We start from the raw sequence: 16,236 nt of genomic DNA, 5'->3' as shown, positions 1-16,236 counted from the left end.
CAGGAGATAAGACTCTGCGCTCCCAATACATGGGGGCCCGACTTTGATCCCTGGTCAGGGAACTAGATCCCACATGCCACAACCAAGAGTTGGCATGCCACAACTAAGACCCAGCACAAGCAAATAAGTAAATATTTTTAGGGACTTCCCTGGTGGCACAGTGGTTAAGAATCCACCTGCCGATGCAGGGGACACGGGTTCGAGCCCCGGTCCGGGAAGGTCCCACATGCCGCAGAGCAACTAAGCTCATGCGCCACAACTACTGAGCCTGTGCTCTAGGGCCCATGAGCCACAACTACTGAAGCCCACGTGCCACAACTACTGAAGCCTGCGCGCCTAGAGCCTGTGCTCCACAACAAGAGAAGCCACAGCCATGAGGAGCCCACACACCGCAACGAAGAGTAGCCCCCACTCGCCGCAACTAGAGAAAGCCCGTGTGCAGCAACAAAGACCCAACACAGCCAAAAATAAATAATAAATTTATTTTTAAAAAAATAGTAAATAAATATTTTAAAAAATATATTGATATCGGCTACCTTTGGACAGAGAAAGGGGAAGACAGGAGAGGGCTACTTTGCAACACATATCAATACTTTTCTATAATGTTTGGGTTGTTGGAATATTTGCAAGTATTACTCCTATTTTTTATTTTATTTTATTTTATTTTCTGGCCACGGTGCGCAGCTTGTGGGCTCTTAGTTCCCCAATCAGGGATTGAACCCATGCCCTTGGCAGTGAAAGCGCTGACTCCTAACCACTGGACCGCCAGGGAATTCCCTCCTATTTTTTTAAAAAATATTTATTTATTTATTTTTGGCTGTGCCAGGTGTTAGTTGCGGCACGCAGGATCTTTCGTTGCAGTGCTTGGGCTCAGTAGTTGTGGCTCCTGGGCTTAGTTGCCCCAGGGCATGTGGGACTGTAGTTCCCTGACCAAGGATCCAACCTGGGCCCCCTGCATTGGACGGCGGATCCTTAACCCCTGGACCACCAGGGAAGTCCCCCTCCTATTTTTTAATATTAATAGATTTTTCAGAGCATTGAGCTTATAGGCCATTTTGCTTTCATTTTTATACTTTTTCTACATTCTTAAAAAAACAGAAATATAAAGAGTTAAATATAGAAAAATCCTAACAAACTTTTAAAAACTTTAAAGGAGGCACTAATTGAATCTAAAATGTCAAACAAAAAAGATGATTATCAAACGATTTTGTCTCTCAAAATATTTATTTCAAGTAGAAACTGGGAAGACAACAACATGCAAAATAGTTAAGTAAAAAACCTTGACAAATACACTCATTTGGTCATCAAAATATAAAAAGCTGAAAATGATATTACATTTGGTACTTTGATTGAAAACAGTGTTACTCTAGTCAAGTAATAAGCCCAAAGTGGTCCCCAGCTAAGAGTTAAAGCTCGTCTCTCTATCCATACACACAGTGCTTAGACAAGCATCATATATGTTTTTATCCAGAATGGTTCCCCCCACAGATCCTTATCTTTTTATTTTTGTTACTTTTATGGAAATTATTCAGTGTGTGTGTTTTTTATAAATAAACTTTTTTTTCAGAATGTCACTAAGCAACCACATCGGGCTCGGACAATATCTGGATCATTTTTACAAAAGTGGAAAAACCCAAATAAAGGGTCTCAGGTTAAGTGAGAGGCGAGGGTGGGTTATTAATCGATATGGAATAATTTGTCGTTTGATCAGCACAGTGACATTGCCGAACGTGCTCTGAAAGTTGGCCCCTCCTGATAGCAATCCATGTGGATGCAAACCTCTTGGACCTAGAATCCTTTCTCAAAGGTACAAATGAGGCACAGAGAATCACTAGGAGAAGGGATGAGTACAAGCTGAGCCCTCGCCACGAGCGGGGTGCTGGCCAAAGAAAGTCAAGTCCTCGTACATGCAAAGTGTGTTGAAACGCAAGGTGTCCTGGCGCGGCTGTCCCCAAGGGTTGTCCCCAGGGCACGTGTGAGGTGGGTCTGGTGCAGGAGAGACAGACTACTTGGATGAGGGGCACGCAGCATCCTCCAGAGAGTCAGGGTAGGGGAGCGGACCCTTACCACCGAGGCCACCGCAGCCTCCGGGGCGCCATCCTGGGTTTGTCAGCCGGTCTCTGCCCTTTCCTCCCGGGCTGTCCTGCGCCTCCTGGCGCTGCAGGTCGGAGGGCTGGACCTCTTGGTCGTGCTCCTCGTCTGAATTGGACTCATCGTTGTAGAAGTGAATGGTGGCTTGCACGGGGAAGCTGGCCAGCACCTTCTCCCCGGAACTTTGCAGATACTCTTGACGCTTAGAAATGGGTAAATAAAGTCTAATATTTAAGAAACAAATACACCATTAATCAACCTGAAAACAGTCTTAAACTGCATCTAGAGGATCCTTTTCCCTAGAAGCAGCTAAGCCCCAATCTTCCCTCCTGATTTTGCCTTCACTGTGCACAGTGGGGTTTTTTAAGTCACCAGAACACAAAACTGTGGGCAGATGGGGGGACCTGGTAGTGAACCCCACACTAGGTCGGAATTGAGCTGTAATCTGGGTGAGCAGATCAATTTAGACCAACACAGGGAGAAGGGTGTGCTTCCACAAAGGTAAAAGGGTAGTAAAACATTGAGTTCCAAAGTTAAGAGGCTCTCTCTGATCGAACAAAGGACCTGATTCATCCTGGATAATATATGTCCTATTCAGGGGATGCCTCACTCCCCTCCGGCCCCCCCCCCCCCCCAACAGAGGGAATGTCATGACTTTGGAGGAAACTTGACCCTGAAACCCTGGTCTAGAGAAGTGGCTAATCTTTCTGAATGTTGCCATAGTAAATGTCGCCTGTAGGGGTGCATCCCTCACTTTGGCAGAATAGAAAATGGCAACCCTGGCAATTTTTCTAGAAGAGAGAGAGGGAGAGGGAGAAAGAGAGCAGGGGGGCGGGGGGAGGGAAGGGAAGGAAAGAAGGAAGAAAAGGAATATATAGAATTTGGAACCTCTACATCCAGGTTTTGTGAATTTAGGATTCCAGTTATACATGGAAAGTATTTTAAATGTCCCACTGTCCTCATAATCTCTTCTTGTAGCTTTGACTTACTAATCGTTTGCATTTTCCCCTGTGGTCTCATAAAGGAACTGAGAGGGATTACCTATCGATCATTGCTTGTTTGCAAAGCTGATTTCAATTCCCCCCTTTTTGGACGGAGGAGAAAAGGGAGAGAAAACACCTTACTATAAATAATGTAGGGCGATTTTTAACTTTCTAAGATTTCCAATAGTTGATGGTTCTCAACCCCCAGGGGACCTTCAGCAATGTTTGGGGTCAACTTTAGTTATCCCAACTGAAGGGCAGCTACTGTCATTTAGTGTGTAGAAGCCAGGGATGCTGCTAAACACCTCACAAGGCCCAGGACAGCCCCACAACAAAGAATTATCCACCCCAGTCAACTATATCTCAATTTTTTAAAATTAGCCAGTCCAAAGCGTCAGTAGTGCCGAGACTGAGAAACTCTGCAACAGAGAGAATGAACATCTATGTAAATCCTGGACAGCATAGTTTAGTGGTTGGCCATGTTAAAAATTAGGTGTCATGCTGAGGTATTTACAAGTGAGTGTGTAGGATGTCTGGGATTTGCTTTAAACTATTCTAACAACAAATCTTTGGGAGAGATGATAAGCACGATCAGATCCTGAGAACACTGATAATTATTGAGGCTGGTGATGCGCATGGGGGTTCACTATATCATTCCCCCCATTTTTGTGTATAAAAAGATAAAATTTTGTAATAAAGATAAAGTTATGTATTCAGCCCGCAATGCACGGTTACACAGATGCAGATCATACATCACCAGTCACTGCATTTTCAATGAATCAAAAGTCAGGGCACAGCAGAGTCTGTGAGGCAGGCCCGGGGGCAGGTGTGAAGGTGAAGGCTCATGGGGCATGAAGGAGGGGGTGGCTCCCAACCCCAGCCCACATTGGGGTCACCTGGGAAGCCTGTAAAAATACAGATACCCGCGCTTTTCCCCAGCACCCCCAGGGGAATCGCCCCGCCCCACCTCCCGCCTGCATTTGTAAAGCTTCCCCAGTGATTTCATGAGGATTGAAGACCACTGATGTGAAACACTAGGAAAACTTCCTTTTTCCAAAAATCACCCTTTGATCAGTTTGAGGGGCTCTAATTTTCATCTCTGGCAATTAGTATCCTTGAGTCTTATTAAAGCTTCTAGTCTTCCAGGACAACCAGGGGAAAAATACTCTGATGAGAGGTGACAGCGTAGGCTAGGTTTATTTTGGTGAAGGAAATGACACCTGGAAAGAGACAGGCTGAGAGAGATAGGAGAGAAACAGACATAGAGAAACAGATAAAAGTCCAGTGCATGAACCACTTGCCCAAAATGCATGAAATGTAAGAGGGATACAGGGAATTCCCTGGTGGTCCAGTGGTTAGGATTCCGCACTTCCAGTGCAGGGGACACAAGTTCGATCCCTGGTCAGGGAACCAAGCGGCGTGGCCAAGAAACAAACAAAAAAGAAGGATACAGCAGTGAGGGTCCTGATCACCGCCAAGACCAGGACCATGAAAGAACTACTCAGAGGCCAGAGGATCCAACCGTGGTACAGTATCCATCCAGTCCCTCATTTACTTCACATCTACATTTAGGGGGTCTACTTTGCACTAGGCAGTACAGTAACTTATATCCTGGGAGAAAAATAGAAATATACCTAAATATCTAAGTAAATAAGCTGATATGCGTATATAATTCATATGCAATTAAATTTAACACAAGGCAGAATATGGTATAAAAAAGAGGTATAAACAAGTATAAAGAAAAGAGGCCAATTCCAACTTGCAAATGAAACACTGAATGAATGAATAAATGAATAGATTCTAGAAATCGAACAAAATATCCTTGAAGTTCCTTGGGATAATCATAACTAAACAATGTTGGAGAATATACTGAATTATTTTCCATTTTTTGAAAATGTATACACTTGAAGACACTGAAGTGTATTAATGCTTATATTTAAAGGAAATAATATAGTCCGGCAGAGGGCGCCTTATGTGGAAGGTAGCCTTAATCGTTTTTTCAAGATTATTATGGACTGAAAAACATTATTCTGAAATGTCATAGATTTATCTTCAAAAATTATGAATTATCTTTAGAGGATAATTATACGCATGTGTACTTTTTTTTTTTTTTTTTTTTTTTTGCGGTGTGCGGGCCTCTCACTGTTGTGGCCTCTCCCGTTGCGGAGCACGGGCTCCGGACGCGCAGGCTCAGCGGCCATGGCTCACGGGCCCAGCCGCTCTGCGGCATGTGGGATCCTCCCGGACCGGGGCACGAACCCGTGTCCCCTGCATCGGCAGGTGGCCTCTCAACCACTGCACCACCAGGGAAGCCCCGCATGTGTACTTTTAAACTGTATTGTAATTCACACATTAATTTGTCCCACATAGGAACGCCTACACTGAGAATCATTATACTTTTTCAGGTCAACATTCTTTAAAAATTATTTTGGCTTGCTTTATGTTATTAACTAGTTAATTATTATGATTGCAAATGAGCTTATATTCTCTTTCTTAAAGGTATGAAGTGAGTGGATACTGGCCAAATAATTTATACACATAGGTATTTTGCTATGTTTGTATCAATTAACATAAGAACCATAAAATACATCCATTTTAAAATCATATCTTGTAAACCTTTAGAAATGTTACATAAAAATAAAAATAATAATTTAAAAAAAGGAAACAATACATTTCTTACAGTGAAGTCAGATATTACCTTACAGGATGCTGAAACCCAAAGGCCCCCTTCGATCCAAAGGTTTGTTGGTCACACCCAGGCTCAAGCTATAAAGACAGACACATACAAACACAGACACAGTCAAGAAGCCTCTGAAAGCAGCATCCTGAAGTTTTTAAAAATAAAATCTAAGTAGCCTGCACTTGTGTCAGTTCCAATTTTAGAGACAGTTTAAACACCTTAACAGTATTTGATAAGCTCCTCTCTCTCTTACTGTTGTCATGATATCCCGGGCCCTGTGAGGGATCCCAAGGTGGAAGGATGAGTCGGACACAGTCCCCCAGTTCATGCATTTTAAATCTAATGAGGAAAGACACACATAGAGGCAAATAACTACATTACAAAGCACCATACAGTTAGATGCTAACTATTCTAAACAAGGAAGAGGATCAGGAAAGGGTTCATGGGGGCCTTGGCAGAGACATCAGTGGCACTTGGGTATGCAGTTCTGGGCCCATTCCTAGTGGAGCAGAGCATCAAATTCTGAGGGGCGGGAAAATAGAGAGCACAGCGTGGAAAGGTGGAGCCCAGCGTGGAATGAATGAGAGACTGCATTGGTAAAAGGGCTCAAAAGAAAGCTAAGTCCAGACACTGAACAACTTGAATACCCACTACTGAGTCTAAGTTTCATTCTGGAGACAGGATTCAAGACCATTACTGACTTTGAGCTGGGAATTCAACAATCAGATCTGTATTTTAAGGATCATGGTGGCTGCTGGGAGCAGTGCATAACATAGACTGGTGAGCTAAGGGCTTGGAGGCACCTGACAAGAGGTGGTTTGAACTCAAGTAACACCAACCAGAAGGGAAAGGAAAGACAGATTCCAAGGACATTTGGTAGCATCCAAAAGGGCGGAGACCACTTGCTGGGGGCCCTGAATAGCCAAAGCAATCTTGAGAAAGAAGGAGAAGCTTGAGGCATTGCACTTCTTGATTTCAAACTATATTACAAAGCTATAGGAATCAAAACAGTATGGTATTGGCCTAAATACAGACACATAGATCAATGGAACAGAATAGTGAGCCCAGAAATAAACTTATGCATATATATCGTCAATTAATTTATGACAAGGGAGACAAAAATATACAATGGGGAAAGGACAGTCTCTTCAAAAAATGGTCTTGAGAAAACTGAACAGCCACATGCAAAAGAATGAAACTGGGCCCCTATCTTACACCATACACAAAAAAAAGACTGGATTAAAAATCTGAATGTAAGACCTCAAACCATAAGCCTCCTTGAAATTTTACCAGGCTTATTTTTATAATATGCTATGGTAAGCTAAGGGAAAGAATGACGGTCTTTGGAACAAAATCTTTTCCATAATGAAGTTCACTCTTTGGGGTCTCCAAGAAATCACGTCTGTATTAAGCTCTGTTCATAATTATAAAGTACCTCTAACTGCTCAGACTCTACCACCATAAGCAATCCTGGGCTGTCAGTGGCAATTTTACACCCTGTGATGGGAGAGGATATAATAGACAATGCAAGCCTTGGTGGACGCCTAAAGGCAGTGGTGGCTAGTATGGAGTAATAGCTTCCTTTAAGTGATTAATTCTAACCAGACTCTGGGAAACACATAGCACACTTTTATAAACTCTGTAAACTTTACCCCACAAACATACACAGATTTTAAAACTTCACACCTCAAATATCCTCCTCTTAAACGTCCTTTTCTGATGACTTAAACGTCTAAATATTCACACTCTGATAATTCAGGGTAACAAAAATGTATACAATGTACACTGCGTTAAAGGGATGTGCGACAGGGCTGAACAGCTACGAAACCAAAATGCCACAGACAGCACCTTCCCTTTGCACACAGAGAGGTGACAGCTTTCCTTGGGGGAGGGGGGAGGGGCCTCAGGACACACTGACAGGGAGCTGTTGAAGAACGTAACTGTGCTTTAGCTGAAGGACGTCAAACAAGAACACCCCGCCGTCCAACAATGCATGAGCTCCACAGAAGCTCCTGACAGGGTCCCGGGAACAGTGAGCAGCCGCCGAACATTGGGGGTGGGGGGGGAGGTAGGGGGGTAATTATTTAGCCACAGCGGGGCTCACATGTGATGTGTGTATCACATCACGTTTTTATGGCATTTGTACCGAAACCTTCTGATTCTCTCAGAATACATGTTTCCAAGTGTCTCTACCAAGAAAAAAAAAAAAAGGGGGGGGGGGTGTTTGTGCGAAAGAAGAGATACAAGAGAGACTTTTGTGAGGATCTCTCTGTGTTCTCTCCACACATGCCTCTGACTCTGGTAAAGCTACGATGCAGGGGGGCGGGGGTGGTGGTTGGATGAATTGGGAGATTGGGATTGACATGTATACACTGATGTGTATAAAATTCATGAGTAATAAGAACCTGCTGTATAAAAAAATTAAATTAAATTAAAAAAAAAAAGCTACGATGCAGGAAGCCTGGAAGATGGAAGGACGCGCAGGAGAACACAGTTCCTTACATGCCCTAGAAATCGTCTCCCTTGCAGGCTTGGGCCGTCATTCATTTTTCCCAGGCACGGGAGGGAGACAGCTCCCAAGCGGTGGTACCAGGGGAACCAAATGAGCGAGGGTGACCCTACTGCTCAGGACACACGGTCTTGAGACTTTCCCTCGAATTTAGATTGTATTCTTTTTTTTTTTTTTTTTTTTTTTTGCGGCACGCTGTTGTGGCCTCTCCCGTTGCGGAGCACAGGCTCCCGATGCGCAGGCTCAGCGGCCAGGGCTCACGGGCCTGACCGCTCCGCGGCATGTGGGATCTTCCCGGACCGGGTCACGAACCCATGTCCCCTGCATCGGCAGGCGGACCCTCAACCACTGCGCCACCAGGGAAGCCCTATAGTATTCTAACTGTGATCTGCTCGCCTGCAGTTGTGGTACAGGTCACTAGGCAGTGATCCCTCACCCCTCACCCACACCATTCCCGACCAATGACATTTCTCAAGAAATACACAACAGAGCTCAGGAGCCGAGGAGTTCTCCTGCTTTGTCGGCAGAGGCCGCTGCTGAGCAAGAAGCCGTCCCTCCCCGCGCCGGGGTGCCCTCCCCAGGCTGGGGCTCCGGGGAACCGAGCGCGATACTTCGGGTCTGCAGTCGTCCGCAGCTGACCGCTCTGCCCGGCAGATCTGGGTCTGCAAAGAGCTGGCCAGGGGGGGAGCCGGGCAGCGAGCTCTACAGCCCCCATGAACACCCACTCTCCACCCCGGCCCCCCAACAAATCCATGAACGCAACTGCTTGATCCGTTGTGCCTCGCTGATGATCAACAGAAAGTTGTCATAGCTTAACATTTTTCTGCGAGTAATCTTCATTTTTCTCACAAATGGCCTTCTCATAATAATAGGAAAAAAAAAAGACTACCTTACATTAGAAAGTGTGCTGTATTTTCATTCTTGCAAAGGGAGAGGCTATACAAACACTTCATTTAAAAGAAAATTGGATAATTTTTTCTCCCAAACACCTTTTAAATCTTATGTTTAAGAATTTAAGTTTGAATGCAAAAGAAGGAATTACTTCCCATTATTTAGATATTGTATGTAACAATAATTTGTGCTAAAAAATATTCCTTGTTAATTTAATATAATTTGATTTGCTTCACTCTTTAAATAATAGTAACCGAATTAAAACTCTCATTATTCAGACTAATTTAATAAAAGAGTCAATTTCAAAATGCATGAAAGGTCTGAACCTGAGTTTCTTATCATACTAAAAATAACTGCACAATGCCACAGGTGTAACCTAATGGTCCTTCCCAGCCCAATTAACTCCAGCATTTTAAAAGTCATCAATTTATATTTTAAAATATAACAAAGGACAGGCAAATTCTATGAAAGTAAGTCATTACTCCAGTAAGTATAAAACAATTTCGTTACCAATGCAGGAGACAAAAGAATAGTGGTGGTGATTAATCTTCACCCACAAAGCCCTCAGCTGGAGTGTTTGCTCAGACAACATGACTTACCCCAGGAGTGCTTGCAGACAGGGCCCAGAGAGCTTCAGAAAGGGCCAGGCGGCGGGTGAGGACTTTTAACCACACCTTCCGGGCACCCGAGACAGGGCTCTGCCCGTATTTGCTCTGTGGCACCAGCCCAGGGCTAATGGCACACTCAGCTTTTCTCTAAGATGAGGGGGACCGAGACAGACTTCTCTCTTCTACCTGCCGGTTAGCAGGAAAAACCCAACATGGGGGAATTCCACTGGTGGCCCAGTGGTTAAGACTCGCCACTTTCACTATCGTGGCCCGGGAGGGGTTCAATTCCTGGTCAGGGAACTGAGATCCTTCAAGCCCCGAGGTGCGGCCAATAAATAAAAATAAATAAATGAAAGAAGAAGAAAAAACCCACCGTGGAAGAAATCTCTTATAATGCCCTTTTAACAGTTCTGCCATGGTGGCTTTGCTTTTCAAGAAAGGAGAAGAAAGCAAGAGCCAATCTGCCTATGACTCAGATATGATCAACACCTAGCTGGCCAGGCTGCTACCCCCAGACCGCAAGGCACCTCTGCATTAGATGACCAAGGGAGGGACTGGCCGAGGAGGCCTTTCATGGTCCCTTTATTTTAGGGATGGTGCCACTTCCTGGCTGAACTGGTTGATACCTACAATGCCCACACTTAACCTTACCTCGCTCCCAGTTCTGGTGGGGTCAGCATCCTGGGGGGTCAGAATCCAAGGTCTCCATGGTGTTTGGCTGGAAGGACACGGACCAAGAGTGAACCCCAGCACTTTCTGCTTTTAAAGTTAGATCATAAGAGTTAACATTCTTATAATTTCTAATGTCTGCCTAGGAGTCACTGGACACACCAGAATGTTCTCTCAAGTTCTCAGTCTGTGCCATTTGCGTTTTTCTCTCCTGCCACATTCTCAGTTCTCTGCCTTCACTGGGCTTTTTGAGAAATCCCAAATATGACACACATCATTATTTGAGGAATTTCTCTTCCCAGCCTGGCAGGATTCTTCCATTCAGACTCCCCGCGGTAGCTGGCTACTTTGTTGCTCATTAATTTCTAACTGCACAGAGATGAGTCTACAGAGTTTTACGATGCAAAAAGCGGGAATGTGTTTCTCCTCTCTGGCTGCCTGGCCACCCAGCCCCTTCCACAACTCCCCTGCTAATTTGATTTTAACTTTACTACCTTAAAAAAGGCTGGTGCCCGTGACAGCGAACGCTGAGTCCCACGCACAGGGCAAACAAAGAATGTCACCAAGAGTGTGACAGTCAACGTGACGCGACCCCCTGCAGGGTTCACTGAGGGGCCCCCGAAGACTTCACCGATCCCAGCCCGGTGGGTTTCAGACCTAGAAACCGAAGCTTTGGCCCATTGCCGGGCACCTCCTGGGCCTCCGCACTTCAGAACTGTGCTCTGGAGCCGAGAAGATTCTGCGTCCCTGACTCTGGCTAAGGAACTTTCTCTGCGTCGCGTCGGGCTCCAGGGCTCCGCCTGGCTTCGGGGGCTCAGCGCGGCCGGAGCATCCTGCCTGCGCTCCCCGCACCGACGCGCCGTGGGGACACCCTCACCTCTCGGGCCCGCGCGGCGGTGGTGGTCCCCGTGGACCGTCCCCGGGGCAGTGACAGACGCGTCCCCGCGCCTCCCGGGCTCCAGCCGCTGCCTCGGGTCTCATGGTGCCCTCGGAGCCCGCGCCCCTCCAGCGGCGCCCGCGACCGCCCGCGCCTTTAACCGCTCAGGCGAGGGCGCTCACCTACCCGCGCTCTCGGCGCCAGGTTTAAAAACGGGGGCGGGGCGGGGAGGGGACACGGGAAACCCGGGAGAGGGTAGGGAGGGCACCGGAGAAGCTCCGGGAGGGGACAAGCAAAGCTCCAGGAGGGAGCGCCGCGGGGGGGAGGGGACGAGGTCAAGAAGGGGAATTGGGAAGCCCTGGTCAAGGGTGTGGAGGGAACAAAGGAAATCCAGGCATAATCGCCAGGAGCGGGGGCGAGGAAGCTCGGGGAGGGGACGGCGGGAAGTGACACAGAAAGCCTTGGAGAGGAGGGCACAGGGGGCAGGGGTCTTGGGCAGTGGAGTCGGGGGCGCTCCCTTGCCCAGGGGCCTCCCGCGCCCGGTGCTGGAGAGGAGGGATCCCTGGGTTCTTCCCGCCCCTCTGGGGTCTCCGCGTCCCTCGGGTTACTTATTCCTGCATCTAGGTCTCCAGATTTGCGGGAAATCTCACGTCCACGACTTTTAAAGCGGCCGCGGGGTTTGGGGGGCGGTTACTGAAGCCTGTGGACCCGCCCTGCCTGCGGTGCTGAACCGTGGGCGCCCGGAAGCCCCGACCGCGATGCCCAAAGCGGCTGTGGGGCTGCAGCAACGCATCCAGGCGGTGGAAGGTGGCGGAGAGAGCTCTCCAGATGAGAGCACCCTTCCCAGCGACGGAGGCCTTGGAAAAGGATGTGGCTTTCTCCGAGGGTGGGTGCGATTTTCCTCTGTGCCCCGGGGCCGGCACAGAAAGCGCCTTGGATGAGCCGGGATGGCGCGCGTGCCCTGGGAATACCTGGCCGGGCTGCAGGGCTCGCGGGGGCGCAGCTGTCTTGGTCCCCAGCGCTCGGGCAGGGTGGGAGGAGTTTCATTAGTAGAGCCCGGCGGCAGAACCCTGAAGGCGGCCGGCCTGGACTCGGGCCCCTCGCTTAAGTACGATCTGCTGCCCAGTGCCCCACTGACGCCGCGTCGAAGAACGCGAGCTTACTTTATGTGACTTACGGTAATGGAATTTTTTAAAAAATTAAAGAACTTCAGACATTAAAATGTTTCCACATTTTTTTTTCCCGTTTAAGAGCAACAGGTTATGGCTTCCCTGGTGGCGCAATGGTTAAGAATCCGCCTGCCAGTGCAGGAGACACGGGTTCAAACCCTGGCCCGAGAAGATCCCACATGCCGCGGAGCAACTAAGCCCGAGCGCGACAGCTACTGAGCCTGCGCTGTAGATCCCGCGGGCCACAGCTACTGAAGCCCGTGCGCCAAAATTACCGAAACCTGTGAGCCTAGAACCCGAGCTCCGCAACGAGAGAAGCCACCGCAATGAGAAGCCCGTGCACTGCAATGAAGAGGAGCCCCCGCTCGTCGCAACTAGAGAAAGCCCGCGCGCAGCAACGAAGACCCAGCGCAGCCAAAAAAAAAATTAATTAAATAAATAAATAAAATTTTTTAAGTTGTGTAAAAAAAAAAGGAGGGTGGGAGGGAGACCCAAGAGGGAGGAGGTATGGAGATATATGTATATGTATAGCTGATTCACTTTGTTATAAAGCAGAAACTAACACACCATTGTAAAGCAATTAGACTCCAATAAAGATGCTAAAACAAAAAAGAGCAACAGGTTATGACAATAATGAAACCTTATTAAAGGCGAAGGGGGGAATTAATTTTAAAACTAAAATTTCACACAATGATTTTAAAAGACACTGAGTATAAGGGCATGGGGGAGGGGAGGCAAAGAACATTAACAGACAACATTGCAACAATAAGATACCATATTTAATCTACCAACAGAGAAAGGATTTTATAAAGGGACAATTGGCAACCGGTGCGGGTGCCTTCAAACGAGAGTCGGGAATGCAACTGGGGTACTTTCAGAAAGGTATGACAACTTACATCACATGCCTTAAAAATATTCACCTGTTTGGCCCAGTAACTCTACTTCTGTGTCTATATTAAAGATGTATTCAAGATGGGGATGAAGACGTATTTAATTACAGAAAGGTGTTCATTATAGTGTTTTTTATGATGTTGAAAAGTAAGTCTCAAAATATGACAATGATTAAATAGATGATAGTGGAATATCAGGCAGCTAATAAAAACATTTTCTGACTTGAACAGCATGGGAAAATACTTGTGATGTTAGGAGAGCAAAATTGGGGCTTCCCTGGTGGTGCAGTCGTTGAGAGTCTGCCTGCTGATGCAGGGGACACGGGTTCATGCCCCGGTCCGGGAAGATCCCACATGCCGCGGAGCGGTTAGGCCCGTGAGCCATGGCCGCTGAGCCTGCGCGTCCGGAGCCTGTGCTCCGCAATGGGAGAGGCCACAACAGTGAGAGGCCCAATTTACCGTTTTAAGCATTTTCAAATATAATTCAGTGGCACTAGGTAGACTCACATTGTTTGCAACCATCACCACCATCCATCTCCAGAACTTTTTCATCATCCTGAACTGAAACTCTGTACCTATTAACCACTAACTTCCCATTCCTCCCTTCACCAGCCCCTGGTGACCACCATTCTATTTTCTGTCTCTATGGCTTTGACTATTCCAGGCTTGTATAATAGGAATCATTTGTCCTTTGTGGATCATGTATTAATTTTATAAGTTATACATTTAATCTTCACCCCAACCCTGCAAACAAGCATTATTCCCATTTTACAGATTAAGAAACAGGGGTTGAGAGAGATTAGATAACCAGTGCAAAGTCACCATCTGGTTAGAGAGCCAGTACTCTTGGTCCTGCTGGGTACATGGGCTTTGGAAACCAAATGCCAAAAAAATACATTTAAAGGTCAAAAAGGACTCAAGACAGCATCTGCACACAGTAGGTACTCAGTTATTATAATTTTTTTAATTGAAGTATAGTTGATTTACAATGTTGTGTTAGTCTCAGCTATACAGAGAAGTGATTCAGTTATACATACATATATTCTTTTTCAGATTCTTTTCCATCATAAGTTATTACAAGATATGGAATATAGTTACCTCTGCTATACAGTAGGTCCTTGTTGTTTATTTATTTTATATACAGTAGTGTGTATCTTTTAATCTTAAACTACTAATTTATCCCCACCCCCACTCAGTTTTGTCTTTTTGCTTTGTTTTGGTTTTCTTTCTGCCAAACACATGTAAGACCACAATGGCCACAGCTGGAACAATTTGAACAGCAAAAGAAAGCAGTATTAGGTTATAATCCAAAGTATACAATAAATATTATTGAGTTCATACTGATATCAATAAATACTGAATAAATGGGCAGAATAGGCAAGTATTCTTTTTAAAATTTATTTATTTTTAAATTTTTGGCTGCACTGGGTCTTCGTTGTTGCCTGCAGGCTTTCTCTAGCTGCAGCGAGTGGGGGCTACTCTTCACTGTGGCGCATGGGCTTCTCATTGCAGTGGCTTCTCTTGTTGCAGAGCACGGGCTCTACGCACATGAGCTGCAGTAGCTTCACTGCAGCATAGAAGCCCCCACGTGCAGCAATGAAGTCCCAATGCAGCCAAAAATACTAAATAAATAAATAAACTTATTAAAAAAAAACTTTGTGTAAACCTGAGAAAACCATAATTCGAAAAGATACATGCATCCAATGTTCATTGCAGCTCTATTTACAGCAGCCAAGATATGGAAGTAACCTCAATGTCCATTGACAGATGAATGGAAAAGATGTAGTTACATATATATAGTGGAATATTATTCAGCCATAAAAAGGAATGAAATAATGCCGTTTGCAGCAACATGGATGGACCTAGACATTATCATACTAAGTGAGGTAAACCAGACAGAGAAAGACAAGTATCATATGATATCACTTATATTCAGAGTCTAAAAAAAAGATACAAATGAACTTATATACAAAACAGAAATAGACTCAAAGACATAGAAAGCAAACTTATGGTTACCAAGGGAGAAAGGGGGAAGGGGAGGGATAAATTACGAGTTTGGAATTAACATACACACACACATATATAAAATAGATAACCAACAAGGACTTACTATATAGCACAGGGAACTATACTCAGTATTTTGTAATAACCTATAAGGGAAAAGAATCTGAAAAAGAATATATATATATAAAACTGAATCACTTTGCTGTACACCTGAAACTAAAATAACATTGCAAATCAACTACAATAAAAAAATAAAATAGAAAAGTTTATGTAGATATTCAATCCTATAGGAGGTGGAGTGTGACTCTATAAACCATAGTTTTTAAATTATGCATTTATTTATTTATTTATTTATTTTTGCGGTACGCGGGCCTTTCACTGTTGTGGCCTCTCCCGTTGCGGAGCACAGGCTCCGGACGCGCAGACTCAGCGGCCATGGCTCACGGGCCCAGCCGCTCAGTGGCACGTGGGATCTTCCCGGACCGGGGCACGAACCCGTGTCCCCTGCATCGGCAGGCGGACTCTCAACCACTGCGCCACCAGGGAAGCCCTATGCATGTTTTTTATGAAAATATATGTAATGAAAAATAAATTCATTGGTAATATAGAATAAAGGTTTGGGGATTTTTTAAATTTCTTTTTTCTGCAGGTAAAGAAATTAAAATACAGAAAAAGAAATAAAGTGCTGTTGAGGTAGTTGGGAATTCAAAGGGCTTTGTGCCACCAAGTATGTTATAACAATTTCTTTTTTTTTTTTTAAATAAATTTAGTTATTTTTGGCTGCGTCGGGTCTTCGTTGCAGCATGCAGGCTTTCTCTAGTGGCAGCGAGCTCTTCGTTACGGTGCGCGGGCTTCTCATTGCGGT

At 45.6% G+C, this 16,236-nt stretch overlaps 1 protein-coding gene across 1 annotated transcript; it reads right to left on the bottom strand.

The window, feature by feature from the left end:
• Positions 1 to 1,219: 1,219 nt before the first annotated feature.
• RIPPLY3 (ripply transcriptional repressor 3) lies at positions 1,220 to 11,419 on the bottom strand. The gene is made up of 4 exons (XM_079923056.1): positions 11,309 to 11,419; positions 10,414 to 10,480; positions 5,773 to 5,840; positions 1,220 to 2,315 (listed from the first exon to the last, which is right to left on the bottom strand). Exons 1-4 carry the CDS (start codon positions 11,410 to 11,412, stop codon positions 2,006 to 2,008), a joined length of 549 nt encoding a protein of 182 aa, XP_079779182.1. The 5' UTR covers positions 11,413 to 11,419; the 3' UTR covers positions 1,220 to 2,005.
• Positions 11,420 to 16,236: the final 4,817 nt, after the last annotated feature.

The sequence above is a fragment of the Stenella coeruleoalba genome (assembly GCF_951394435.1).
Source record: "Stenella coeruleoalba genome assembly, chromosome: 5".
Lineage (NCBI taxonomy): Eukaryota > Metazoa > Chordata > Mammalia > Artiodactyla > Delphinidae > Stenella > Stenella coeruleoalba.
The sequence above is the reverse complement of the archived record's forward strand: the minus strand, read 5'-3'. Positions and strand labels throughout refer to the sequence as shown.

What these genes read in the sequence shown, in the direction of transcription:
- RIPPLY3 (XM_079923056.1), bottom strand. Translation starts at nt 11,412, where the DNA reads ATGAGACCCGAGGCAGCGGCTGGAGCCCGGGAGGCGCGGGGACGCGTC. An exon ending in CCGCCGCGCGGGCCCGAGAG is followed by an intron (nt 10,481 to 11,308) that starts GTGAGGGTGTCC and finishes GTGTCCTTCCAG; the next exon opens with CCAAACACCATGGAGACCTT. An exon ending in GGGTTTCAGCATCCTGTAAG is followed by an intron (nt 2,316 to 5,772) that starts GTAATATCTGAC and finishes CTTAAATATTAG; the next exon opens with ACTTTATTTACCCATTTCTA.